Source organism: Crotalus tigris, unplaced genomic scaffold, assembly GCF_016545835.1.
Source record: "Crotalus tigris isolate CLP2741 ecotype Arizona unplaced genomic scaffold, ASM1654583v1 scf7180000017644.4837335, whole genome shotgun sequence".
NCBI classification, from domain to species: Eukaryota; Metazoa; Chordata; class Lepidosauria; order Squamata; family Viperidae; genus Crotalus; species Crotalus tigris.
Window position 1 is genome coordinate 3,700,727 of NW_024096536.1, and position 16,442 is coordinate 3,717,168.

The 16,442-nt window shown below is 35.3% G+C and overlaps 1 protein-coding gene across 2 annotated transcripts in view; it reads left to right on the top strand.

The window, feature by feature from the left end:
* Nucleotides 1–8,372: 8,372 nt before the first annotated feature.
* GUCY2C (guanylate cyclase 2C) overlaps nucleotides 8,373–16,442 on the top strand; it is a 96,408-nt gene continuing 88,338 nt past the window's right edge. The window contains exons 1-4 of one of the 2 annotated variants that reach the window (XM_039335637.1): nucleotides 8,373–8,677; nucleotides 9,701–9,819; nucleotides 12,672–12,739; nucleotides 14,008–14,223. In XM_039335637.1, coding sequence (XP_039191571.1) covers nucleotides 8,485–8,677; nucleotides 9,701–9,819; nucleotides 12,672–12,739; nucleotides 14,008–14,223 — 596 coding nt within the window. In that variant the 5' untranslated portion in view covers nucleotides 8,373–8,484. The remainder of the gene's footprint in view (nucleotides 8,678–9,700; nucleotides 9,820–12,671; nucleotides 12,740–14,007; nucleotides 14,224–16,442) is intronic. The other variant, XM_039335638.1, reaches the window with a different exon arrangement.

The window sequence follows — 16,442 nt, forward strand, 5'->3', positions numbered from 1 at the left end:
AACTGGCTGACAACCGTACTCAATGAGTAGTCCTTAATGGTACTACATCTACATGGAGGGAAGTAAGCAGTGAAGTATCACAAGATTCCCTCTTAGGCGCAGTACTCTTCTATATCTTCATAAATGACTTAGTTGAGGGAATAGAAGGGGAACTCATTAAATTTGCAGATGACGTTAAGCTGGAAGGAATAGCCAACACCCCAGAAGATAAGCTCAGGATCCAAAAAAATCTTGACAAATTTGTACAATGGCCCCTATCCAACAACATGAAATTTAATGTGGAGAAAAGCAAGATTTTACACTTAGGCAGGAAAAAAAAACAAAGATATAAGTACAGATTAGTCAAAACCTGGCTCAAAAACAGTAACTGTGACAGGGACCTTGGAGTCCTAGTGGACAATCACTTAAATATAGGCTAGCAATGCAGCAGCAGCCAAAAAATTCAATGCAATCCTTGATTATATAAACAGAGGCATAGAATCAAAATCACATGAAGTATTAGTACCGCTTTATAAAGCCTTAGTAAGGCTACACCTGGAAAACAGCATCCAGGTTTGGTCACCACATTACAAAAAAGATGTTGAAACTTTGGGAAAAGTGCAGAGAAGAGCAACTAAGGGCCTGAAGAGGCAACGAAACAAGAGGGGACCCTTGTAGATTGCAGGGAGACAGTGGTCAACCCGCTTGATCCAAGGAAGCCCTCAGAACTGACAGGAGAAAGACTGGCTGCACCCATGCAGCCAGTCAGAAGCTGCTGACCTCTGGAGAAAAAAAGCAGTGTTTAACAAGCATGAGTAACATGTTTGAATCTGGATGAGATTATTTTCCTTCCTCTATGATTTTAAAACCTGTTCTTGGAAAAAGAAAAACAATCTGAAAGCAAGGAAACTTCCAGAGCTAAAGGGAGGGTTTTCCCCTCTTTTTTCACCCCCTCTCCCACAATAAAAGCGGCAGTTTAAGATTTCTTGGGGGAAAATAGAGAGACTATAAAATTAATTTAGACACAATAGAAAGAAAAAAGTTTGGGGAGTTATAATCTCTCTCCTTTTTTTTTTTACCTTTCTTGGAGAGTATGGGAGCAAAACTTAAAAGAAAAAAAAAATTTTTGGGTTGGAAAATTACAGAACAGATAACTAATGACATCTAGTGGTGAAAAAAAAGAACTACGCCAAGCTCTATCTATATTTTGTCTGGAGTGAGGGAACTTGGCTGGATGCCCAGACATAGATAAACCCTTTGATGTTTCTGAACTTCATAACCTGAAAAAAGAGAAAAACTTTTTGGGCTGTCTTTTCTGCAGGATGGATTACAACTAAAACTACAAACTATTTTGAAGCCATCTGGCTTCCTTGTATTACAAATATTGTTTGACCTGTAATTTTATAAACTATTTAGAGCAGTGTTTCTCAACCTTGACAATTTTAAGGCACGTGGACTTCAATTTCCAGAATTCCACAGCCAGCATTGCTGGCTGTGGAATTCTGGGAGTTGAAGTCCACGTGCCTTAAAATTGTCAAGGTTGAGAAACACTGATTTAGAGACAGACTGAATGGCAAGGAACTACCTACAGTAAGACATTTTGGATTATAATTTTGGCATAATTTTGGCAATTTTGGATTTTGGGACAATTGGTTAGAGCTGGAGTCAGAAGATAGAAGTGGATTATAACTTTTTTCCCTCTCCTTATTTTTTATTTTTCCTTTTGTTTCCCCCCTTTTTTTCTTCTTGTTGTCTGGGGAGCCTATTGGATTATAAACGTTTAGTCTAAGAACTACTTAAGGACAGTGGAAGCTTAACTGTTGGTGATTTTCTGTGGAGAAGGCTCTATGGACTATTAATTTTGAATAGTAGGACATTGTGGATTATAAATTTTCACTGAGCAATAATCTTGGATTTTGGACAACTGCTCTGGAAGTGAGCCTCACAAAAAGAACTGGATTACAAAATTTCTTTCTCTCTCTCTCTCTCTTGTTCTTTGTTCTCCCTTCTTTTTCAGGGAGTTTATTGGACTATAGAGACTATAGTTAAGAACTATAAGAGTTATTTAAGACAAATCTAAATGATATATTGTGGTATTGAATACAAGATTAATGGTTTGGTATAAGGTGGACATCTGGGAAAAGTATTAGAGTTGATGAAAATTTTGGGGGGTGGAATTAAAAATGAGTGTTCTGAATTTAGCTAAAACTGGCAAGAAAACGCCCTCAGCCCCGTCCTCCACCTCTGCAAGCCCTGTGTATCAGAGATCAATCGAATAAATGCTTCAACAAGAAAAATCTAACAATTTCCAGAAGGAGATGCAAGCGGCATTACAAGCAATCCAAGAGGCAATCTCCTCTCACAAAGAAGATACAAGGAAAAACCAAGAGGAGACAAAAGACAACTTTGAGAAAATGAATCAAGAAATTCATAACATAAACTCTCAACTGGAAACTTCTGACAGATGATTACAAAGAATGAACAAAGAATTCAGAAAATAGAAGACAAGTCAGTAGAGACTGATCAGAAGATGGAAGAAATAAAAGATGAAAATCAGAGGCTGGTGCAGGCAAATAGAGAATTGGAAGACTCAATGGCAGTTTTGGAAATGGAAAAGGCATCTTACTTTTTAAGATTTCAAAACATAATGGAGGACAAAGAAGAGGAACTCATGGATTTGATGACAGAGCTATTGGCTGAAGCACTGGAAATTGGGAAACAGGAAATGGAAGGAGAGATAGACCAGATATTTCGAGTCAAGGTATGCGAGGAGAAATAAAGTTGCTAGAGAAGTACATGTTAGATTCATTAAAAGATCTATAAGAGATGAGATATTGAGAAGAGCAAGAGATAATCCTCTGTATTATAAAGGAAATTGTAGTGCTGAAGCAGATCCCCAGGAGGATAAGAGATTCAAGAAGAGAATACCAATTCCTGACCAGAAAACTAACTGAAAAAGGAGTGAACTTCAGATGGCTGATTCCAGAAGGGACTTTAATTAATTGAGACATGAAAAGATACAGATTGGACATTGCATTCAAGGCAATGGAATTTTATGAGAGATACAAAGCTTTTTTGGAAGGGGAAAGTCTGGAATTTCATGCAGAGAGAGAAGCAAAAAACAGGAAGAGATAGCAATAGAAGGAGCAGCCAAACCAAGGGAAGAAGAAGAAACAGAAAACACAAACATAGAAAAAGGGGCAAAACCAAGAGAACAAAGACAGATAAGAACAACTAGGGGAATAAAACCTAAATATAATTGAAGAAGATGGAGAAAGAAAATGGGATTCTTTCAATGAATATAATGTATTGAACTCCCCTGCAAAAAGGGAAAATTTTTTTACATGGCTACGAAAATTAAAAATGGATATAGTCTGTCTCCAAGAAACACATATTAAAAGACAACATTACAAACTGTTAGAACAACCGAAAATCACACTAGCACAACAAAAGAAAAGAGGAATAGCTTTATATATCAAAGAGACAATGAATCCCAAACAAATCTATGCAGATGAAGAGGGAAGAATATTGATGGAAATAATGATAAATCAAAAACAGATATTGATGGTAGCAATATATGCTCCTAATAACAAACAAGAAGAATTTTATCAAAAATTACACAAAAGAAATAGTGGAAGTGGAATATCAAAACATTTGTTTAATGAGAGACTTTAATGCAATAGTAGATGGAAAACTGGACTACAGAAGTAGCAAAACAGGGAAAAAAGGAAGGAATACACTACCTAATATTTTCTTTAAAATGGCAGAAGAAATCTGTATACAGTATATATGGAGAGAAAAGAATCTAAAAAAAAAATCACAATATACATTTTACTCAAACAGGCACAAATCATGGTCTAGAGTTGATATGATATGGATATCCCCTGAATTAAGCACGATTATACAAGAGATTGAGATAGAAATCAATATATGGGCAGACCATAATCCAATAAAGATGACTTGGAGAGGAGCTAAGAAAAAACTAAGATAATCTCTGAATCAATCTTTACTGAAAGAGAAAGAATTTATACAAATAGCAACAAAGGAAATGGAATTTTTCTTTAAAATAAACAAAAAAGAGATATCACTTCAAAATGTGTGGGATACGGCTAAAGCATACTTTAGACTGAGATTTGGCTATAACTTATATGGTGAAAAAGAATAAAGAAAAAATGCAACAACAAAACGAAGTTAAAGGAGGAATTTATAAAATTGGAATTGGAATTACAAAGAGATCCACAAAAGAAAACTCTTAAAAAGCATATGGAAATAATAAAACACAAATTAAACCTAGCAGAGGCTGAAAAAATGGCCCAACAAATTAAAAGGGCAAACAAAACTTTTTTGAAAACACTGATAAACCAGCTAGGTGGTTAGCATACAAATTGAAAAAAGAAAGAGAGAAAAAATTGATAAACAAACTGCAAAATTCAAAAGGCGATTTACAATTCCAAAATGACATAATCAAAAAATTAATCAAAGACTTTTATGAGACACTTTACGACACAGAAGAAATTTTGCAAGAAAAAATAAAGCAATACATAAAAAAGGTGACTTACCAAAAATCTCAGAGAAAATCCAAAATATGCTAAATGAAAAAATATCAATGATGGAGGTAATGGAGGCCATAAAAAGGCAAAAAAATGATAAGATCCCGGGTCCAGATGGGCTACCTGCAAAGTTTTATAAATGCCTACAAGATACATTAAGCCCATTAATGAAAGAACTATGTAATGAGGTACTTTTAGAGGCTAAAATACCAAATACTTGGACAGAAGATAATATTACTTTAATATCCAAAAAAGACTCAGACTTGACACAGATAAAAAATTATAGACCAATATCTCTATTAAATGTGGATTACAAAATTTTTGCTTCAATAATAGCAGATCTGCGCATAGCTCACTGCATTGTAGTGCACACTTCTCAGTTTGTGTCTGGGTGTTTTATGCTCGGGGCAGACAAGCTTCTGCCTTAGTGTATTCTTGGGTTTGAAGTGTGCATGTATATTATGTACCATAACAGACCAAGAAGAAAACAATAAATGAAGCAACGTACTCATTCCATACATTGCAGGAATATCGGAAAAGCTCAGGAGGATCTTCAGCCAACACAATCTACGTGCACACTTCAAATCCAAGAATACACTAAGGCAGAAGCTTGTCCACCCCCTGGATAAAACACCCAGACACAAACTGAGCAATGTGCTATATGCAGTACGATGCAGTGAGCAATGTGCACATCTGTACATTGGTGAAATGAAACAACAACTTCATAAAAGTATGACACAATATAGGAGAACAAACCCATCAGGACAAGAGTCAGCACTCCATCTACATTTAAAAGACAACGGCCACTCTTTTGAAGACAGCAAAGTCCACATTTGGGACAGAGAGCACCGCTGGCTTGAAAGAGGGGTCAAAGAGACCATCTATGTCAAAATTGAACAGCCCTCTCTCAACAGAGGGGGAGAGATCCAACATTATTTATCTCCAGTCTACAACAGGGCTTTTCAACCGGTGGTACGCATACCATCTGTGGTACTTTGCCACTTTGCCAATTAAAACTGGTAGGTTTTTTTTTTTTTACAGTTTGTATCATTTTATTAGATTATAGAATAAAATACAAAAATACAAAAGCAAATAGTAGGTCACAGTGGGGAGGAAAAGAGGGGAAAGTGAGGGGGAGAAGGGAAAAAGAACAGACTTCTGGAAGCATTAACATTGAACCTCAACTTTTTACTTTTCCATAATATTATAAACTAGCCATTTCTATAACAACAAATGAATCTAATCAGTAAACTCCAAAATCCCCCCCTTTTTTTTAGTCATCAAGATTTTGACACCTTGCTAAGCACTGGTAGTACTCAAATATTGTCATGTCCTAAAAGTGGTACAATCTGTGAAAAGGTTGAAAATCCTTGGTCTAAAACACAGTCCTTTCAACAGTTCCAAGAAGGCCCCACACCCATTTGCTCTACTCATGTGACCCTGAAGACACAAATAAGCCTTCAGGTAGCTTTAAAGACTTGTTCAAAGAATGCAAATGAACAGCTGTCTAAAGGAGTATAAATCTTTCCATTCCTCATCATCCAGTCAGAGTTGAAGAAGCATTTTGGATGAGAAGTGAAATGTCTTCAAAGAAAAACAAGAAAGTCCAGGTGCCTGGTGCAAAAAGGTACAACATATCACTTTTATGCAGATAGATAGATAGATGGATAGATAGATAGATAGATAGATAGATAGATAGATAGATAGATAGATAGATATTTGCAATTTGAGTACAATAAGATGTAATCATATGCAGTCTTCCCTTATTTTATGCTAGGATTATATTTCCCCAAAATCTTGCATAAAGTGAATTTGCATAAAGGAAGATAGTAGGGGAAAAGGGAGTTGTGGAATATGGTGTAAAAATTTATAACCCAAATGAATTTACAGATGTGCTTATACATTTTTAAAGCTATGATCTAAACCATTACATTACTTAAACATGTTTTCTTCCTTGTCTCATGTTCTCTATACAGCAAAAATATTTTCTCCACATTTTCTACAGCTGGATTTCAAATACATATAATTATTATACAAAACAAAGAGGCATTGTGGCACTATGGATTTTATTTGCATTCTTTATGGTATTGTACTTGTAGGTTGGCTCAAGTTAAAAAAGCTTTCCCTAAGGCTGTGGATCATTCAGCTTTGGCAAAATGCAGTATGACAACAAAAAGTATTTCTAGCATTTTTCTTTTTTATTTTAGGCAAGGGCCTTCCTTGGACAAGAGGATGATGGCCATTTTGACCCCACAGTATCATTAATGCTATTGCAGGCAAAGAAGTATAATTAGAGGGAGACAGAATGTACAACTAGAGCAACTTCATAACACATTGGTAGATGCATGTATAAGAATACATGAATCAAATTTGCAGATGACACCAAGCTGGCAGGAATAGCCAACACTCCAGAAGACAGGCTTCAGATACAGAAGGATCTGGACAGACTTGAACACTGGGCACTAACTAACAAAATGAAATTCAATGGTGAAAAAAGCAAGGTTCTACATTTAGGCAAGAAAAACCAAATGCACAAGTACAGCATAGGTGGCACCATGCTCAATAGTAGTAACTGTGAGAGGGACCTCGGAGTCCTAGTAGACAATCACCTAAATATGAGCCAGCAGTGTGCTGCAGCTGCCAAAAAGGCCAACACAGTGCTAGGCTGCATTAACAGAGGGATAGAATCAAGATCACGTGAAGTATTAATACCACTCTTCAATGCCTTGGTAAGGCCACACTTGGAATACTGCATCCAGTTTTGGTCACCATGATGTAAAAAAGATGTTGAGACTCTAGAAAGAGTACAGAGAAGAGCAACAAAGATGATTAGGGGACTGGAGGCTAAAACATATAAGGAACGGTTGCGAGAATTGGGTATGTCTAGTTTAACGAAGAGAAGGACAAGGGGGGACATGATAGCAGTATTCCAATATCTCAGGGGCTGCCATAAAGAAGAGGGAATTAAGCTATTTTCCAAAGCACCTGAAGGCAGGACAAGAAGCAACGGGTGGAAACTAATCAAGGAGAGAAGCAACCTAGAACTAAGGAGAAACTTCCTGACAGTGAGAACAATTAATCAGTGGAACAGCTTGCCTCCAGAAGCAGTAAATGCTCCAACACTGGAAGTTTTTAAGAAGAGACTGGACAGCCATTTGTCCGAAATGGTTTAGGGTTTCCTGCCCGAGCAGGGGGTTGGACTAGATGACCTCCAAGGTCCCTTCCAACTTTACTACTATTATTATTACTAATAGAGAGGGGTTTGATGGGGGAAAATGTCTTGGCATATTTCCAGACCTTTGACGCAAATTGACTAAGTTGAAACAAATCACCTATTAACCCTTTCCTCCCTTTTTTTTTCTTTTCTATAAAACAAATTGGCATAAACCAAGAGAAACTGTATACACATTTTTGGTTCTTTGAAAATGCCACTGGATGAAAGAGAAAAAGGGTGGAAGAATATAACAAGCAAGAATCTTTTGACAGAGCAGGATATAAATATGAAAAAATGAAAATAGAATCTCAAAACAAGAGATTTAAGAGCCATTATGACTTAGAATGGCAAGAGCAGCAGCCATTGTGCTCTGCATTAATGGGCTTTTAAATCTTATTTCAAGTTTTTTTTAAAAAAAATAATGTTATTGGCTCCTCTTTTTTTTCTTGTGAATCATATTTAATGCTTATCTAGTGAGGTGTGGCTAATGCCCCAGTTTTATAGCTTACATGTTCTCTATAGCAAACATGAAAAATAACCTTTGGTCTCTTCCCATCTTCATGAGTTCTGCTCCTGTTAATTGTTCACAAACACAGGTGACAGGTAAGACAGATGGGCGTGGAGTGAAAAAGAAGCACCAAAAAGAACAGAAGGACCCATTTTAAAAAAGGAAAGTTGAACAGAGTGCTAGACATAAGACAGATACGCCAAGTGCCAGTAACAAAGTATAATAAGGCATAAATGATGTATCAGCTTTTGGGAACAACATTTCTCTTGAGTCAGCTGCTGTGGCACACTAGTGAAAACAAGTGTGGGGAAGATGAATATGTGATCAATGTAATGATGCTCAATGACTTTGACTATCCAGTGACTTCGGAGAACTTAAAACCAACTGTAGAATTGGGGCTCAGAATGGTGAATGAAATTCTGAAAGGTAAGGATGTTAATTGCATTGTTCTATTGTTTCGGTCCTTAGGAAACCTTTAGCTATCAGTTAATTATCTATAATCGATCAATACAGTTTAAAGCAATGCTGTCATAACAGCTTTTATGTGGGTTCAGGGTTGGTTTTAATGAAACAAAATTCATCATATTTTTAAGCCATCGGTCACCTTTATTTAAAAATAAACATTTTGAAACATAACATCAAAATACAATTTATATAATTGAATATCTTTAATAATGCAAAATATTTAATATAATAAAATGTTAATATTTGGTTATGATACTAGAACAGTTCCTAGATTACAGCACAATGTGACAAATATACAGGATACCTGCTAATTTCTTTTCTCAAATTTATCTTACTGAGAATGCAATTCATGCTGTTCTTTCATGGAGGATGTAACAATGTTTCTTTCATGGGATATCAGTTGTAATTGATCTTACAACTGCTGTATAGAAATGGAGTAAATGTTGCATAGTGCTTATGATAGTAATAGTATGGAAAAACAGACTATTTATGATAGGAATTTAGTTCCAAATATTAGGAGAATAACAGCTTTGGAAACTTTGCTTGAAAATTTTGCAAATAAATTCTTTAGAGATCAGCATTTGCCTTAAATACTACTCAGCTATTGCTTAAAAATATGACTAATATCATTCAGGCTTCACATTGTATTCAGCTGTTTGGAAGACAGTTCTCTACCTGCAACTGAAACAAAACTTGCTATTTGTCAAAAGAATGAGACAGAAAGTACAATAATAATAATTTCCATAGCACACTGGTAGAGTTCAATTAAAATTTCCATATTCTGTTCCATTTATTTCAAATATAGAAGATCTATAATGTATGTATGTATATGCAGTAAGGGCACATAATACAATAAAAATAATTATAAAACCTTATTAAAATTATTGTAGTACCTATTATTTTATTATTTTAAAATATTTTACAATTCAGTGGATTTTTATCATTCAAAATTTACCTTACGATTCATTATTATTTCTGTTATAGATAACAACATTACTGTCAAAGTTAATGCTACATACGATGTGTTCAACACATCTGTCTATTCCTCACAAGGGTGCCGCAGTAGCACTTGTGAAGGTGAGACATTTGTTAGACAACTAATTGTGAGTATGATGAACTTTTATAGCCACATTTCTAGCTTTGACATGCTTTATAGTGACTTTATAGTGACTATTATGCTTCTTTCTCATATTATGTTTGACTAGCTTTATTTTCCCCTTATCTTTGCTTAATGTTGCTAGTTTGTATAGATATTTCTCTCTTCATTTTCAATTTTTTTTTATTCAGAACATTAAAATACAAATTCTAAAAGGGAAAAAAGAAAATACAAAAACAAAGCAAAACTAGACAAGACAAAAAAGAAAAGAAATGTGCCTAAAAAGAAATAAGCAAACATACACACAAATTGTCCCCCCTAGTTGAATACTGATAAATATATTTCAAGAATAATAGTCCCCACCCTTGCAAAATAGGCACACAATTTATGAACTTCTACAACTTTGTGTACCCACCCATTTGACCTGACATCTATCTACTGTACAAAAAAGGATAGTTAACAGGTAACACCAACAGTAGAGTTAAACTTTAAGGCCCTCTGTTAACAGTTTGGTATTGCATTTAACTCACACAATGGGTTCTAATCCACTACAATCTTGTCTCTAGTCCATCCAGGATCAAATATCCTCAATTGATTCTTAATAATAAGTCTTTTCCTTAAAATTTTAACTGGGAACTACAGGTTGAAAAGCAACTTCTCTTAACATTTGTTTTCCAATGAGATATAATAAGTCCATTCCCCAATCTTCATTAATATCCTTAAAAAAATCCAGTTCATCACTCTTCAATTCTGTCAGCTCTGAGTCTTTAGAATCCATGCCCCTTTCAGCCTTCTCTAACCAGCCTGCTGTTTTCCGACCAGGCTCCTTCTTCAAATCTGCTAGCAAAAAATTAGAGTCCAATCCATTTATTTCTCAAATGTCCATGATATTATTACTGTATTTTTGAAAAACAGCAGTAACTTTTTAAATTTGAAGAAACAAAGTGCATGACTCTGATAATTACTTGGGGTTATGACAAACAATAAAATGTTAAATCCAATAAGCCAAAGAGGGAGCAAAGGATCTCTTCATTTATCAAAAACCTAATACGAAGAATAAACAATGTTGACTATATTATCACTGATAGTTAACATTCTGCCTCCATTTTGGAGGAGGATCTAAAGTACAGGAGTTACTCATGGATTGCTTATTTTTCACAACCTTCTCTCAAATCATTTCTGGAAATTAATATAGAATCTTGAAAATTCCTCTGGACAGACTTGATATATTTACTTTTGCAAGGTTCAAATAATTTTTCACAAATAATTTTCAAAACATGCATAGCCCTACTATCTAGTATTGAGTTTAATTAAATTCTAAATATATAAAAATATTGCTACAGGATATGATGTTGAGCTCTGACAAGCGAGAAGGGAGTAAAGACTGACAAGCCCCCTGGAGATATCCTGAAAAAGGACCTTTTCCTTCCACCCCAGCAGGATCAGAACAAGAATTAGAAGCCTTTTTTTTTCTTCCTAGTGTTTTACCCAAGATGCTGCTTTTTCAAATCAATCAAATATTGATGTGTTGGTTGTGACAGAAATTGATCAACCAGCTTGTGACCGAACATTGAGAGAGTCACCCAGCTAGTTTTCATTCCTAAGGTATAATTAGAACACATGTCTCCTGGTTTCAACTTGGTATCTTAATCACTAGACTAAACTGGTTCTCTGTATTAGAAGCCTTAAATCCAAGAGACTAATGGCAGCATCCCAACATACAGCATTCTGATTGAATGGCTTAGTTCAATAAAATGAGAAATAAGGTCTGCTGGGGAAGAGCCTTAGAATCAGGTGCCAGTCTTGGAGGAAATGGCAGGAGAAGTATTTGTGTGTAGAAGGGGAAATTATTTGTCAGATTGTTCAAACACACATCTATGTATACCTATTTGATTCAAAATCTAGCTAGCCCAGTTAGCTTTGCATTCATTCCATATGTGACACCAACAGATTATACTTTGTTTGCCTATTCTCCACATACTGCATAGGATGAAATATTCCTCAACATACCTTTCTGCCTTTTTTGTTTGTTTTGAATGGAACTTGCATGTTCCATCTTTCATATATGTTACTTCACTTAAATACGGGTCATAAAGCTAAACATTATCACTATTCCATGGCATCTTATAATGATTTGCGTCATGCTAATTGTAATACATTATTACATTATTCAATGATAAATACAGTTATACATAGCTGCCTGTCTTAAGAGACACAATTCTGGGTGGCTCACAACTGCAGTATAAAACAAAGCTCCATTAAAACAATAAAAACACAACCTGGTGCCATAACCATTTTCCTTCAGAGCAACTTCATCTCTTCAGATTTCAACTCATCTTACTCCACTGATTAATGACCTTCCTGAGCTCAATAGGGCTGGAGCTACTTTAATCTTGTGGTGGTCTATGCTGTTTCAGAGAAGGGAGACAACAGCTGTGAAGACTTGCTTTAATGGATCATAAAGTGACACTTCATTAGAGTAGGGATTCCAAAACAGCTATGTGTTCCAGTCTTCTGCTGGACAGAAACCATTGGGAGCAAGAAATCTTGAAGATATGTGGTATGAGCCAAGTTGAGCTTTAAAGGTGACAACCAGCACCTTGAATTGCTCCTGGAAGCCTCTTGAAGTAAAGGCACTAGGAGCAAAACAAGGAATGTCCATAACTACTTAAGATGTAGCTTCAGGATGGTGTGTAAGGACCATTCCATTTAAAACATATAATAGTAATCTGGTTAAGAGGTAATTAGAACATGAGAGAAAACAGGACTTCTTGTCCAGTAATGGCTATAATTAGCACTCTTGATGAAGTTGTGCAGAGACATATTCTAACATCTTTATTTTGATCTTTTATATTATAGACCTATAAAAAACAAGGGTGTGTTGTCCTGGGTCCTGCTTGTTCATTTGCTACATATCAGATGGTCTCGTAAGTATCAACTAGTACAGGTAATCCTCAATTTAGACCATTCATTTGGCGATTGTTCAAATTTATGATGGTGGTGAGAAAAGTGATTTATGACTAGTCCTCATTCTTATGACCATCACAGAATCCTTATGGATACATGATCTCAATTCAATGCTTGGCAACCAGCATGTATTTACAATGATTGCAGCATCATTTGTGGCCTTCCCAGCTGGCTTCCAAGAAACAAAGTCAATGGGGAAACCACAAGGGAAGTTTGCAAACCATAATCATGTGATGTCTTACTTAACAAATGTGATGATTTACTTAACAATCATGATCACATGATAATGACTGCACCCCTTAATAATGAATATTTCAGTTCCACCTATGGTCATAAGTCAAGGAATGTCTGTATTTGAATAAGATTAAAATATTGAATTAACTTGTTACATATTTAAAAGTTTAGGAGATTCATGTATCAAATATTATACTTTCAGATCCTTTCTCAGCTTACATTTTCTTATGGTGTTGTTAGCTACTTGAGTCTGCAAGATTCAGCAGCATACCCAGTTTAATAAATATTAATATTTATATTTCAATTGTAGTAAATATTCCATAGGAAATTACATTTTTGAGTGAAAGTCCTGGAACTTGCTAATGGACTAGAGTTGCTATGGTGTTGGCCCTGTGTATAAATATTAGAGCTATTAAAAATTAGATATCAGCAAAGAAATATAGATAATCTGCTTTCTAGGATTGTCCATATTTCTGAGACCCAGAACCAACCTTAGAATTGCAGGTACATTGACAGATGAACGATCAAAGGAATTTGTCCAGTCATTTTTCATGCCCGATATCTACTCATGAAATATTCAGTATACAAAAGAGGAAAATTAAACATATTTTTAAAAATTAGGATAAAACTCTAAGGATGCCCTCTTTCAAAGTAGGCTCCAAGGAGCGTGTGCCCTCTCGTTGAGTCCTGACTGATGGGTAATAGAACAATAGATGGGAAGAGGACAGGATCTTAATATTATGAATGCCACTGATAGCTGTCTGATTGAAAGAGTCAACTGAAGCAGTCCATACTGTAACTTTTACTATAAGAACTACTTGTGTAATTTACTAAATCATTTTTCTGAAAGAAACATCTTACTTTATTTTGGTTTTATATTGATTTTAAGCTTATATCAAACTGAAGAGTATTACAAGTGTGACTCCCATTACTTCTATTAACTGATAGCAATTGCGGCCATGGTGAGATCATTTGGTTATTATTTATTTTCTAGATTAGCTCATGTATTGAAGCTCCCTATAATTTCCGTTGGGAGTTTTGGTTTGTCTTGTGACTTCAAAGAAAACTTAATAAGGATGTTAACGCCAACTAGGAAAGTGAGCTACTTCTTGATTGATTTTTGGAAAAATTCCAATTTGCCATTCAAAACTGATGTGTGGGAAACAGTTTATGTCTATAAGAAGAATGACATCAATGAAGATTGCTACTGGTAAGAGACTTTCAGGCTATCATTTTGAAATTCAGTGTGTTTTTAAATGCAAGATTCATCCATGCAAGGATCCAGTTTAGATCTTATCACTTTCATTCTATTATTTATGTATTTAGTAATTATCATTATTATTATTATTATTATTGTTGTTGTTAAGATTTAATCTTCAGTTTGATTCACAGTCTGGAACTGGTAAAAACTTAACAGTTCAAGTCCTAACCAAGGACCTAAGAGCTGCTAAGGTAATGTCTGAATATATAGGCAGTTCCGAGTAAGGTGGTTTTTTGCAAAGTCAGAATATTCAGGTCTACTAAGTTCAAAATTTCCATGTATCTAGGCAATCCTTTGAGTATTGCTCCAAGGGTTCCAATTACTATTGGTACAACCATTGATTTTTTCCTCCACAAACGCTCAACTTCAATTTGCAGATTGTGGTATTTCATTATTTTTTCCTAGCTGCTTCTCTTCAAATTGTGCATCACCTAGTATTGCAATATCAGTGAACCAGACTTTTTTCTTTTCCACAATAGTGATGTCAGGCATGTTGTGGGCCAGATGTCTGTCTGTTTGGATTCAAAAATCTCATAAGATCTTGACCTGTTCATTTTAAAGAACTTTGTCAATTTGGTGTTCCCAGTAATTTTTGCTACATTCGAACCCAAACTTCTGGCAAAGCTTCCAATATATGATTTTGGCAACTTGATTATGACATTGTAGATAATCCATCCATGAGATTTTGATGCAGGCACTGATAAGGAGAGTCACTGTTTCATCTTTCACATAAGTGACATTTGCTGTTATTACTGACATGTTGAATTTTTGCTTTCATGGAATTGATCTGCAAGGTTTGTTCTTAGGCAACCAAAATGAAACCTTCAATTTCTTTCTTCAGCACCCCTGATTTCAGCCAGCTCCATGTTAGTTTTGTATCTTCCTTTCCTTCAATGTTCTTCAGATATTAACTGTGCATAGGCTTATTTTTCCAGTTAGAAACTCGATGCTCAATTGTTTCCTTTCGATATTCTACTTTCAATCTGGTTCTTTTCAAGAGGTTTCCCTTATTCACCTCCTTCAGCAGAGCTCTTTTGTTTTTTTATGTAGTCATTTAACCCTTGTTTTTTCTCTTCCACAGTTTGTTTCACCTGTAAGAGTCCTCTGCCACCCTGAGATTTAGGCAAGTACAATCGATCAATATCACTTTTTGGGTGCAGAGGATGGTGCTTTGTCATTAGTTTTTTTTGTCTTTCGATCCAAGTTATCAAGTTCTAGCTGAGTTCAATCAATTATTCCAGCTGACTATCATATTACAGGCACTGCCCAGGTGTTAATTGCCTTTATGATATTTCCTCCACGCAGCTTTGATCTCAAGATTTTCTGGACTCGCTTTATGTATTTTGTTGAAGTAGCCTTCTTGACTTGATGGTGCAATAGGCCAGAAACTTCCAAAATTCCTAAATACTTGTACCCTTCTTCTGGTGTTATTGCTTTTATCAGGTATTCATTATCAAGTTCAAATCTATCATCTTCACCAATTTTTCCTGCCTTAAGAGCAATTGTTGCACATTTGTCAATGTCAAATTGCATTTAAACATCTCTGCTAAACTCCTCAGTGCTTTTCAGCAGTGAGCTCAGCTTAGCTTTTATTTCTCCAAACAGTTTTTAACATTCATGTAGAGCAAATAGGAAATTTTCAAGCCTTTTTAAGCTAATTCATAGCCACAATTTGTTTTGCTCAAAATGCTTACTAGTGGTGCCATCGAATGTACAAATAACAGAGGTGACAATGAGTCACCTTGGAAAATTCCTCATTTGATTTCAACTTCACCAAGTTCTTCTCCACAGACCATCAATTTAGTTTGCCATAGCTTCATGGAAGTCTTCAGGAATTTCTGGATGTTGCTGCTAATTCCAAAAATGTCTAAGCATTTCTCAATCTAGCTGTGTGGAACAGAATCAAATGCTTTCTTATAATCAATCCAGGCCATTAACAAATTTGTTTGTCTTTTCTTTGAATTCTTCAAAACCAGTTTATCAATCATTAGTTGGTCTTTTGTCCCTCTTGAATTTTTGCACCACCCTTTCTTTTCTATAGGCAGCAAATCCTTGTTTTCTAGATATCCATAAATGCCTGCAATATTATTATTATTTTTAATAGCACAGTCAGCCAAACGTTCAGACTGGGTTTGGTATTTTTGTCTACATATCGAGTCCTTCCCATG